Source organism: Sander vitreus, chromosome 17 (assembly GCF_031162955.1).
Source record: "Sander vitreus isolate 19-12246 chromosome 17, sanVit1, whole genome shotgun sequence".
NCBI classification, from domain to species: Eukaryota; Metazoa; Chordata; class Actinopteri; order Perciformes; family Percidae; genus Sander; species Sander vitreus.
The window spans coordinates 10,264,123-10,277,268 of NC_135871.1; the positions used below are offsets into that span (position 1 = coordinate 10,264,123).

The following is a 13,146-nucleotide window of genomic DNA, read 5'->3' on the forward strand; positions in this document are numbered from 1 at the left end:
ATTTTACCTTTATTTTACCAGGGGAAAAATCACATTGAGATGAACTTACTCATCTTGAATGTTAGTTACTATGGATTCTTATGTTGCCCAGTTTTTAATGGTGGTAAACAAATATCAAACATGAAATGAAACATCTCAAACTTGTTCTGTAGCATAATCCACAGGATGGGAGGTATTTCTCATTGATAATTCTTGAATGCACCTACTAATAAAGCCTCCACTCTCCATCTGTATGCTCACTGTGTTCCGACAAGTATATTTTAGCCAAGTTAAATGCTGGCTAAATGCACAACTCAAACCTCATGCACCAATCCTGCTTATCTTTGGATTGTTGGAGGTAACTTGAGCACCTGAGGAAACCCACACGGACACAGGAACAACAAGCAAACAACTCTACACATAGATCCAAACCAATGATGGCCCATATTATAAACCCAAAGGCAAGGTGAGAATGCAGAACACTGCTGAGAATGGTATAGAGCTGGCAGAAATCTGTCTCTGGTAGTTAAGCTGCAACCACACATCCATCGACCGTTTTTTAATATCCCTCATTCAACATGTAGTTTTTGTCAAGTCATTGCTAGGATGGATTATAGCTTTGTTCGGCCAGCTGCTGCAGACACGAGCTTCAATGGAGCGATTTGGTGCAAACGAGAAGGAATGACAGGTGTCATCACTCAGGTATGAAACCACCCTGTGGGACGTGTTATGATAAGACGAATAGATCCAGAAGCAGATAATCCGGTTGTTTCTGAGAAAAGAGGACATAATAGCTGCACTCAAAGCTGTGGCAGAATCTGACTGTAGTCAGGATTACCAGCACATTGTATGTAATACTACACAGGGCTGGTGCCTTAAACTCAGTGCAAGATTTTATTTCCGTTTAATATTTTAAGATTAAAATGAAAAAATTATTTATGTCTGTGAAGTGTGAATCAGAGGTTTGACCAGTATGCTCTTGTTCTGAGGGTGGTTTGGTACAAGTCTTTTCTCTGATAATAAAGGGTGTGCTAGCAAGTTGTGTATTCTTACTATTGAGAAATATAGGGCAGAAGAATTCAGCTTGTTTGATACCAGGAAACACAATAATGGGGTGAACCTGTCATGTTTCATCATCAAGTCAAGCACATGCTGTGAGAAAGAGTTCTACTGGAGGTAAGCCAAACTAACAAAGTACTTATAAACATAAGATACGCGTGATCCCACACTGTGGTTCATCAGACTACCATGTGCTTCTTTCTCAACTCTTCAGCCTCTTTGATACCAATTACAACCCTGTGCTGCATTAATTACCTCAGTGATCTCACAATCATATCCAGGAACTCAGTACATGGCTGGCATCCTTTGTTGCAGTGCTAAACAGCTCTTTTGTTCAGCCTCAACCACAAACTGATGAGGTCAGCAGGGCCCATGTTTGTAGTGTCCATGCAAGACAAGATCCGACCAGACATGGCATGTTTACAGGCAAGATCAGAGCCAAAGTAAGACACCTTGTCAAGATCAGCTACAGTACACCATAACAGACTAAGAGTGAAAACACACAGGGCGCGCAAGTGTCGTGTATAGGTATAGCCCATGTAGCGTAGGTACGTGCCTGATCCCACAAAACGATCCTTCTCCTCTCAGCTCTCTCTCTTTCTCTCTCTCAGATAGAAAGAGACAGGATGAGTGTGAAAAATTGTGGTAATTGTTGTGTGTGTGTGTGTGTGTGTGTGTGTGTGTGTGTGTGTGTGTGTGTGTGTGTGTGCGCACTCGCGTCTTGTGCAGGAAATAGAGGAGATGGCAAAACGGTCGCTGCAGCACGCGGGCCGACGCGGACACTACGCGCCCGGTATGAACGGACAGATTGGATAACATGGGCGGCGAAATAAAAATAGCTGCGCTACGTGGCTACACGCGCCCGGTGTGTTTTCACTGTAACATGGCAGACGATATTTACCTAGCATGCAGAAAATGATAATCCTTTTGGTCTAACTACTGCAACCCACATTACATCCTCTTACTAAGGGCAGACCTTCAAGTTCATGCCTGCTGCATCCAAGGACTTCATAATGAATGAGTCTACAGTACCAGTCCAACAAATGCAGGTGAATCCTGTGAGGGCCACGGCCTCTGACAAGGTTATGACTAAGCTTTGAAATCCTATGAAGGTGGATGGTCTGTCGGTCAGGAATGTTCCTTTGCTTGGAGTCTACTGGTAGGATCAAAAGCTCAAGAGCAAAGCCCTGTTTAAAACAATCTCTCTGTCTAGCCTACTGACCAGGGAAATACACCTTGAAAAAAAGAAAGCAAGTGTGTAAACAGGACACATGCCTATTTATTTATGGGGTTATAACGTCAAGACGCACTGTTAATGTGAAGGCAGTTTACTGACAATTTAAAAATTGCAGAACAGGTAACTTTGTTGCCACGGATGGATGAATAACAATGGCAATGTTGCTCAATACTAAGCAGAATATAATGTCAGCCGTTTTTATGAATGTGAAGTAATTCTTACTATACTAGGAAATATTTGGAATTGCAAAACAGCATGAATAAATTCAAATGTGCAAATTATGTCAGGGTCTTGCTTGTATAATTCATCTTAAAAAAAGAAGCTCTGATGAATGGGCAAGGATGACAATGCAATGGAAAAGGACGTTGGGGAAAGCCTTCCCGACATCTGCATTGACCGATGGGAGCTTTTACACATCAGAATCACACCTTGGCAAAAACCTAGCTGAATAGATTAAAAATGTACTATTAACTGTTAGATATCTAAGAGCCAGCAAAGACTAGACCTATACCTAATGCCATTAATGTTGTTAGAGGGTGTGAAACTGAGCAAAATTAGGTGCTGCCTTTGAGTTCAATTTACATAGAGCTGACATTTCATCTATTCAGGTTTACTATACATATTTCATACTGCCATATGGTGCCTCTGATTAGCTTTAGACTGGATTAAGTCTGCCCTTTAACTCCCTGCAGCCACCGTGACCATATCTGTCTTTATAACTCATTGACCAGAGATTTTACAAAACACAGATCTGACACCCTCAGCCCTTATCTGCCTGTAAACAAAGACAAAGAGTGGCCATGTTACGAACATATTTCTATTGAGGAATATATATATAGAAAATATAGGTTTAGGAATAAAGAAAGGTTGTGTATTGTCTGTGCCAATGATGCTAGTTGCAGTGAAGCTGACAAACAGACCTTCCACAACTGTGCTCAACACTATTTTCTGCAATGTAGACAACACTTATAGAAAAAAATGAAGAAGGGTCACGGTGAACTGGGAATTGTGCAATCAATAAATGTGCAATGGTCAGCATCAGCAGATATGATTCTGCTTTAGTTCTTACAATGATAAAAAAAAAAAAAAAAAAAAAAGCTAATGCAGAGGTCAAGATGGTGCTATGTTTATGTACTAACGGTAAAGAATGTGTAGCAGCATGCAACTGCAAAAAGCTAAAACTTCACAGGAGGATAGTTAATAAACAAGCGATGCATTGCCACTATCATGGCTGTTAATATCCACCACTGCTGCTGACTGGTGCATGTAATTATACTGTTTTGGCACTATTACTTGAAATGAACAATAACAGCCCAAAAATGCTTTCTGAGCCCCCAGCTTAATATGTACAAGTGACTAATGTGCTGAATGTGTCAGAGCTACAAGTTTCTGTATACAGTTTCTCTGTATCCATGCAGTAGTAATTCTAACACCAGTGACGGTGGTGGGTGAAAATGGAAAGGTGAGGCTAATTAGGCCAGAGTAATAACACAGCTAACAATATGCTGCCAAATAACAAAAAATTGTAAAAGACCTGCTGTAGAGATGGACAACTTTTATCTGAAAAGAAACACCATGACTGAAATCAACAAGTGACATAATGCCTTAATAAGGACAGGTAGAGGGGAAGATCATGTTTAGAGGAAGTACAGACTGTGAGATACAAAAGAGAAAATGTGCAATAGATCTTCAAAAAAGATGCTTAGTTTTAATGACAGACCCCACTCTGCCTGGTGGGCTTGCCAATAGCAGTTATCAGTTTCTCTTCACTGACAAGCAAAGAAAACAGGCTACACCCTCCAACAACTGCAATGGCTGCACCTGATCCATCCATCCTGGCCCATTTGGAAACTCTCTTATTTTACAAAAGTAGTTAATGGAGCACAGTAAGCAGCGCTCTAGTGTGGCTGTATTTTACGTTGAAAAAGCTCAGTAAAACTGCAACCCACCATTGAATCAAAATAAAACTTTCCTCTTATTTGTGAAATAAGCATGTGACCCGTTTCAACTCCACCCCTTAAAGAATTGGAATCGAGAATCGATAAGAACCGGAATCGAAAAAGGAAGACTCGGAATTGGAATCAGAACTGTTAAAATCCAAACGATGCCCAAGCCTAGGAGCGGGCAACTCGACACCCCGCTTCTCGAAAGTCCCCAGGACTCTACAAGAACGCAATGCACTGCTGCTCACATAGACAATGAATCAGAAGCGTATAAATAACACTTGGCACTGGACACGTACCATGAGTCAGGCAGCACGATAATCTGATGTTTCCTACTGAGAATCTCGATATTTTTAATTATCAAAAGTTTCTTTGTGTGGTACCAAAAGTTTATTACTGGATAATCATTTAAGGGGCCAGTATACTCCAGTATACTTTCGGGTGGTTGAATAGCTTACCCACATTAATTGATACTAGTGCAGGGCCTGTTGGAGCTATGTGCGCAACTGCCGGCAACAAAACAACGTGCTGGAGAGCCCAAGAGCCTGGGCTTTCATCTAACATTTGTTTGTGTACAATTAATGTCATCATTTGCATGTAGGATAGACAGTGATCTCTTTTTGGCATGACACCGGTAGCCCACTGCGAAGACATGCTTGGGCTCTCCCTTCACACACAGACGATTCCTCGATTTATAGTTAGATTGCATGCAAATACAGTATTTGTCACACACAAGTTTTAATGAAATGTTTTGTGTGAGGTTTGTATTTTGTAGTCATTCCATTAAACATGCTTGTGAAAGTCACCTTCTCTCACAGTAATCTTCCATGTCAGAGGCTCAGTCATGTTTAACTAATTACTTTATGTATGTCTTAATAGATCATGTGGATATATACAAAAACATGTGTTGTCCATTATCCCATCCTCTTTCAGTCACTCTTTTTTTCTGATTTGTACTTGTCTGGAGACAGTAACTTTTAAATAAAAATCAACACATTTAAAAACACATTTTTTTTTAAATCGATTATTAACTTATTAAAATCAGAATCGATAATCAAATTGTTCTCGAGAGAATCGCGACGCATCTAAGAATCGATTATTTTTCCCACCCCTAGTCTGCACCGGACCTCAGCGTGTGTGTGTGTGTGTCAGAGCTGAGCCCGCTCTCTGCTAAAACATGCAGAGAGGACAGAGAAGCTTGTGCTTATTACGCTCTCAGGTGCTGAAATTTGGCACCACTTGATTCAATGTGAATCGGTCCTTGGTAGTATGTAATCCTGCACTGGTGCACTGATAGCGTGAAACAACTTTTCACCTCGAGAAGAAACATTGTCATGTTTTAATATCGCAAGATCTCGTGGGACGATCTCATCACACCTCTAACAACACCACATAGCTTTTTACCATTCATTTTGAATAATTAAGTAACCCTACCCCTACCTGTGTTTGTTTACAAGAGTAGACTCTGCTAGAATGCAGCACAGGAACTCTGACTGACATTATGAAAAGGTTTCATGTTTTGAAATGATCCGTCATGTACTCTCATCCACGCCACAGCGTTTTGTATCTGAAATAATGGTCTCTGTGTTGCTGCTGGCACATACAGCTCAGGAAATGCCTGAATGGGAGAGGTGGGAAATAAGTAGAACAAGAACAAGAGAGAAATGAGCTGAGAGACCTTGTCCCCAAAGTGATTATTTTGACAGGATCCTCCCCGTGTCAGAGGACAGTTTCCCTCGCTTTGCTTGTTGGATCAGGAAGTTGGATCTCTCACTAGCAGAGACCCTGGTATCCACCCACACACCAATCTGGCCTTTCTCCCATTCTGAGGTCCAGGCAGGGGGAAACAAACTTTTCTTCTTTGTGAGGAATTCAACATGAGCATTCAGCACATTCACCGTCCAATGTGAAGCTCTGAGCCAGATCAGCAAACCTTTTCAACAGAGTGGGCAATCCACAGCTCCAATCCTGCCACCTCCCCCCCCCCTCCCAGAGAGCAGGTTGTTGGTCAACAACCAGAATACAAAACAGGGCTGAATGCAGAGCGCAGCAGCACGGCTTCGGCTGCACCAGCAGCTCTCTAGTCACCAGGAATGTTAAATGTTTCCCAAGGAAATTCCTCCTTCTCCAGGAAGGCAGGGAAGGAAACCAAGAGAATTGTGACACATTTCAGGCAGTGGGAGTGAGCATGAAAAAGAGGGGAGTGAAGGTGCTGATTGGTCTACTGTTAGCAAAGTGTGTGAACGGCATGTAGCCATGTTAGGACTGATTTTATTCAAGGATACCATGGTCTCACATTGCCAGACCTATTTCCACAGCGCTGCGGAGGAAGGTCTGGCAACAGGAGCATACACTCCTGGATAGGAGAAAAAACAGTCAGGGGTTGGTTTCTTTAAACCAAATCACAATCGTCTTGGGGCGGCGCTAAGCTCTGGACACAGCGAGCGTGTCTCTGCAAAATGGTCTCGGGAAGGAACTTGTTTAGGTGGAACATTTGCACCCCAGGGGTAACTCTTTGATGCAAGAGGAGTTAAGTTCATCAGCAACATTTAGAACAGTGGATCATTTTTCAATCAGCGTGTTCCAACTACGGAACAGTAACTGGATTATTCTTGTACAGCCCTAAAACCAATCAGCATAAAATATGCAATTCAGCGTTAAAAACCCTCATGAAGTAAGAGAGGAACAGTACAATCAAAGTGTGACAAGGTCCTGGACACCGAGCAGCTGTTTGACTTTTTTTTTTCTGAGCCTCTATGTTCTGCATCAGATGTCAATACTGACGGTATGGCCGAAGAAAGGTTGTAAACATGACGCAGACTGACATGCTGTAGAGTGCTGTGTCACATTTTTGAAGGGCACTGGAGAAGGCTGATGAGCCTTGTTTATGATTGCAAAAGGAAGCACGGGATTACGCAGACAGTGTCTGTGTGCAGCATCAGATTACTGGCTCTTCTTTTACTGTTATGAAATCAGATTACTGCAGCTCCCCTGCTGGGAAAAACAATATCCAAGCCTTGAGATGGAGGGGTTAGTGAGGAGGTGAAAGGAGACAGTAAGCCCATATTATTTGACTGACAAGCCTGTTTTATTTGTATCCTAATTTAATGGTTTCATTTTAGGTCTACAAATTAACAAACAGAGAATTAGACATTGAATCAAAGAGATTAAGGCCAGGGATGATACTTCAGTTAATAATTCAACCTTCCGGATATAATAAAAAGCGGTTTGCATCACAGTATAAGGGTATATGTAGATTATATATATATACACACATACTTAAGGGTGATGGCTTCATATTCACTGACCTATAGGGGTGTGCAAAAAAAAAAAAGATTTTTATTTTTTTATTGCAATCACATGGGAAAAGTAACCACATTTACATAATGTGAATCGTTTTTTTAAATCAAGAATCGTTTTTGAATCGAAAATCGATTTTGAATCGAATCGTGAGCTTGAAAATCAATATGGAATCGAATCGTGACAGACCTAGAACAAAGAATGCACAATAATGTTGCTCTAGTCCAGGCCTGAGTTTATTGTTGTTTGTCTGATGTATTTGCTGACTTATACACATCGGTTTGATCCAATATACAGAATTGGGGCAGAAGAAACAAACATCTGACCAGAGCCTGCAGCAGAGTACACTCAATTACTATCCAGATAAGGCTGTGCCACTCACAAGAGTAAGGCCATCTCCGGACTCACATGAATCAAACGGACAGAAAGAAGGATGCTCTGCTCACCCGAGATAAACGTCAGAGGAAGAGAGATGTTGTTGATTTTGTAGCTTGTGAGAAAACCTTTGAGATATCTTTACCTCTCTGAACCTAGATAGTGAAACTTAAGAGACAAACACATATTTGAAGTAAAAATACCACGGACTGAAAATCCTGTGCAAAAAGAAAATAATTCAATAACGGTTATTTTGAAAGCCGTAAATTGGTAACCTTACCATTTTGGAAACTTGTGTGGCAAGCATGACAGAATTGCTTGGTTGCTCCCATCATGTTAGCGAGGAGGGTTTTGACACCAAGTTGTAAAAGATCTTTGAACTCAGAAAGACAACCCTTGCATGCTGCTACACATTCTTTACCGTTAGTACATAAACATAGCACCATCTTGACCTCTGCATTAGTGTCATTCCTGCAAATACCACGTCATTACCTCAACAAATGCCTGCCTTGCCATAGATATATGCAGGCCATTTGGATTCCTGAGCAGGCTGCTAAACCCCTGGTATATAGTAGTAATGTTTCCTTTCAAAAAGCAAATTTTAAGCAAACTATTGAAATAGAAAGAAATGTGAATTAGGCGTTTCCATGAACTGGTTTGGGGTTATTAAACTAGAATATGCAAAGCGTAGGCTGCAGTAGAAGAAGAAGAAGAGGTTGCAAATTGGAAACAACACAAATTGCCTTTGCCATCAAACCTTCTTTGAGAGAAAAATAGGGAGAGGTATTTAGTGGGCAAGATTTGTTTTTTAAGATTATGTTTTGGGCATTTTCGGCCTTTATTTTTGACAGATGAAGATATGAAAGGCGAGAGAGAGGGGGGATGACATGCAGCAAAGGCCTGCAGGTCGGAGTTGAACCCGGGCCAACTGCGAAAAAACCTCTATGGGTGTCTAAAAATAAACATCTGCCTGCCTCTATGGGAATTTAACATAGGGGTGTACTTACTTATGCCCCCTGTATTTTAAGGAAGATTATTTATTTATTTACCATACATTATTCATTCACAAAGAAAATTGGTGTCCTTAAAGGTTGGATTTTTCCTCTTTTTTTTTAATTAAGGCATTAAGATCAATTTCCGAAAGATGATTTTTATTTTTTTTATTCCTCTTTTTAGTCAACTTTAGCATGGGTTCATAAACTTATGAGCACCACTGTAAATCACGCTCTCCTTGAACCCTCCCCTGAAACCTCTCAACTGAAACTGAAGAAAAGTGACTTTAATTCTGTGGAAAACACTGACATTTTGCTGGTTCCACACAGCTTCTCTAATGTGATACTTCAAAAACTGCATATGTTTATTGAAACACGGTTACTGTATTCCTGTCCATTTTATCCAAAAGTTGTTTTTGGTTACTTAGCAACATTACTTGACATAAAACAATGGTCAGCTAGGCCTATTTGTTGAGGGTAAAATGGGGAAAAGGCAGGGTAATCGCTCTCTGCGTCCAGCACTCTCTCCAGATGTTTTGTGTTACTTTAGAAGATGGTTAACACAAAAAGAAAAAGAAAAAAACTCAGCTCATAGGAAAAAAAGCTGCCACACTAATACCACATGGTATTAGAAACATTGGAGTGGCAGACTGGCAGGCATGGCAGTGCTGGAATAAAAACAATGCTTCTCCAACTATTCCAACAGGCCTGTTAAAGAAGGAGCTGCCACAAAACTTTTGTGGCAGGTAGGAACATTGTATCTGCTAGCTTATGGTTGCATTTAGATATACCAAGCAAACAAATACTAAAAAGTGCAGGAATAAAAGGCTCCAAATAACTGATATAACGAATAGGTCTATGAATCTGGTTTGATCTTGTGTATTAGTCAAGAAGTACATAAAAAAGTTAGAAACTGTCCTAGTTTTTTTAAGAAGTCCTTTAGTGGCCCACTGCCATAGGTGTGTCAACAGCAAGCCTGGAAGGAACCATAACCCCATGCTGAGATGCCCTACGAGAGCTGACAACATATTTTCCATTCTGAATGAAATATTTCCCCCTACGCATGGCTTTCATTATGGTTACAGGGCTTAGGAGGATCGATTTTTAAAATGCAGCACCATATTAACAACAGCTGTGTGTGATGTTAGAGTATCACAATAAAAAAAAACAGTCAATTGCTAACAGCCCTTTGCCCTCATTTGAAACCATGCCACTTAGCTGGACACTCACATTTGCTAAAGGCTAGTAAAAGAACAAACAGCTGCACACAAAATGGCCCAGCCCCTGAAAGCATGCCAATGCAGAATCCCCAAAACAGGCCTTGGGTTGGGCTCCATGCAAGACCTTTCACACCAGTCTAGGATAAGTGGTCTAAAAACACTTACACTTACTTAGCAAAAAGCTGTGAGCACCGCAACTCCAAGTCACCATGTCAAACAAAATCAACATGATTTTTTAGCCTAAATAAACAATTGTGTCATACATCATTATCACTTCTCCTACATATATCTCACAAATGACAATAGACATCAACAAAGTTGTGTCAGGCTGCTACTGCAGCCTTGTGCTTAACAATGACTGGTGACTTTACTCTGTGCCTCATTAATAATCCATTCTCATCCTTATTCATCTTTAATGCAGCACCTTGTATGTCCTCCACTATGGAGAGAAAGCACATAGTGTAGAGGCAGAAATGCCAGGAAATCAATGTGCCATGTATGGTACGCTCTATAAATGCACTGACATGTCCTGCTGCTTTCTCTGCTAACCAGTAGTCTTAACATTTAATGGATACAGTTATCAGAAACATGCTCACTTTGTAGTTACTTGTACAGTACATCAGTTTTATCTATTTGTGCCCAAGAAAAGCACTCTTAAACCTTTAGGCATTTCATGACAGACATTAATGCTCTTTTAGTTTTTGTCATGGAAGACGTGAGATTAAGGTCACAAAATCTTTCACGCGCTAACATAAAAAAATAATGGAATCATATTTTCACAAAAGGGATGACAATAAAAAGGGTAGTGAGCTGTCAGATTAGAGAGCAATGCTGCCACTTAAAACAACACTCATTATAGTTGGCTTCAAAGCAGCTGAGTTGCCACAGATAAAACTGAATAATATTCAAAACAGATTTAAAAGATCACCATCACTGTAAATTATCCATGTTTCCAACATGTTATAATTCCACTGACACTTGCATACTCATGCAGGCACTAAAGTGGAAGCAGGCAAACACACACACATGCACATTGACTGTGTAGGAAAGCCTCCCCTTGCAAGCCCACTTCTCTCCCAATGAGTGGAGCCGATCTAGGTCAAAGCTGATTAATGTGCCCACAGTTCCCTAGAGGTTTCTAGTCAGGTGGCAGTGCCTGCTCACTGACAATATACTGATGCAGAGTATTGCTGAATATTACTGCTATACTTGAAATGAAACGGTGTCATGAGAATAACAGGAATACAATGGGATGACTGCGAGTAACTTTGCATACACTAAAGTGACAATCAAAACAGTTCACTCTGTCCTTGTGCCAGCTGCTATGTCAACCCCATAAGTGGTTGTGATTGTGTTTGTGCTGGTCTTATGGCTGTGTTTGACAGGTTAGCCAACGCTGAGCTATGCAGGCGTATCTGAACATAAAACATGTATGTGAATTTCAAATGGCCAGCCAGCTGTTGAACAGCACATTTGCCCAACAGCTCATGACACACATTGCTGCTAAAGGAGGAAAAGGATGCCTGCTAGTTATGAGACGAACGGCATTCATGTCACTGTATTTATAGACAGTTATGTTGCTATTAGGTGGCATGCATTCCGTCAATCAGTTCAAGCACAGGCCTGCATAGACAAAAGCAAACGTAATATTTGCAAAGCTTTGCCAAGGTAGCCACAAAGCAGAAAAAGAGCAGCAGCAATTACGCTAAACTAGTTAGCTGAACTTTTGTTAACGCTAGCTAGTAGTCATAACGGTCGGAATAAAACTGAATACACCAACTGTTAAGAAAACAATTACACACTTTGAGACAACGTCTAAAATATGAATGTACATTAGATATGCAAGCACTGTCCATTTTAGCCAACTGCTTCGTTATTAAAAAAGAAATAAGATTTAAAGTAAAATGCTTTTAGCACGAAACATGAGAGAAACTCGAACACCAGTGTTATTTGCTAGGTAGCTTTAGCATTAGCCACCTTGCTAGTTAGCGCGCTAGTAAGCCAACCACCCAACACTGTTTTGGAAATGTGTGGCAGCTCGTAGCTATCTCTTCCATAACGTGACAGTCAACGAGGGCGTTGTTTGTCCAACGTTAGCCCAATATTTATTAAACGATGTGGTGATTTGTGAACATAGTGGTTTGTGGTAACACAACACTTTTAACGTTACCTTGGAACGCAGCTTGGGGATGATCGGTCTATCTCCCAGGTCGCAAAGAGGTTCATGGGTACAGGCATGCTGTCGGAGCCCGAGCCCAGGACCACAGCCCCGGCTAACGCTCCAGTCTGGAGGGTTGTCGGTGCTGGTCCACCGCCGCCACCGCTGCTCGGGTTCAGGAAAGCGGCCCGGACGCCTCCTCTCTCTACAGCCGCCGCCATCATCACCTCCACTGCCTGGAGAGCAGCTCTAGCTGAGTGTCGGACGAACGCGGGAGCCGCTGAACTCTGTGCTGTCTGCTCCTGCTCCTCCAGACTCCCAGCTCCTCTACACTGACTGGAGATGCTGATAGACGGGGCGGGGCATGTCAATACTGATAGGGGGCAGCACGTCCCTGCTTCTAGGGTGGGACATGTTTACCATCAACCACCAGGCCTCAAAACATATTGCTATGCTCTTTTTACATGTCATGTAAAGATTTAGGGTATGGCAGGAACATATTATAGGCAGTAATGTTACAGGAAATAACCAGCTAGGTGTTAGCATTTATAGCCTTGTTCATCTCCACTCCCCCATCATTTCTGGGTTTTTTTGCTCTGTGAATTGTTAATAAAGAAGAATGGGCATAAACAACATAATATCAGATTTGCTTACACAGACATGCTAAGTGTACTCTGGGCAATGTAGACCTGTAAGCACATCTTCTGGTAAATACACACTTGCCTTCTAAAATTGAGAATCATTTTGTAAGCAGTCTTTATAAAATGAAAGGATTTTAAATTGTAACCACATGTAAACTACTATAGGCTACTTGACTTGGTTCTTCATTGCCCATGAATGCAGCATAAATGTAGTTGAAAAAGGTGTTGTGGAGAGGTGAGCC

The 13,146-nt window shown here is 41.3% G+C and overlaps 1 protein-coding gene across 2 annotated transcripts in view; it reads right to left on the bottom strand.

The window, feature by feature from the left end:
- The window catches only part of LOC144531980 (phosphofurin acidic cluster sorting protein 2), a 49,729-nt gene extending 37,121 nt beyond the window's left edge, over nucleotides 1-12,608 (bottom strand). The window contains exon 1 of one of the 2 annotated variants that reach the window (XM_078272392.1): nucleotides 12,276-12,608. In XM_078272392.1, the coding sequence (XP_078128518.1) occupies nucleotides 12,276-12,487 (212 nt within the window). In that variant the 5' untranslated portion in view covers nucleotides 12,488-12,608. The remainder of the gene's footprint in view (nucleotides 1-12,275) is intronic. The other variant, XM_078272393.1, reaches the window with a different exon arrangement.
- Nucleotides 12,609-13,146: the final 538 nt, after the last annotated feature.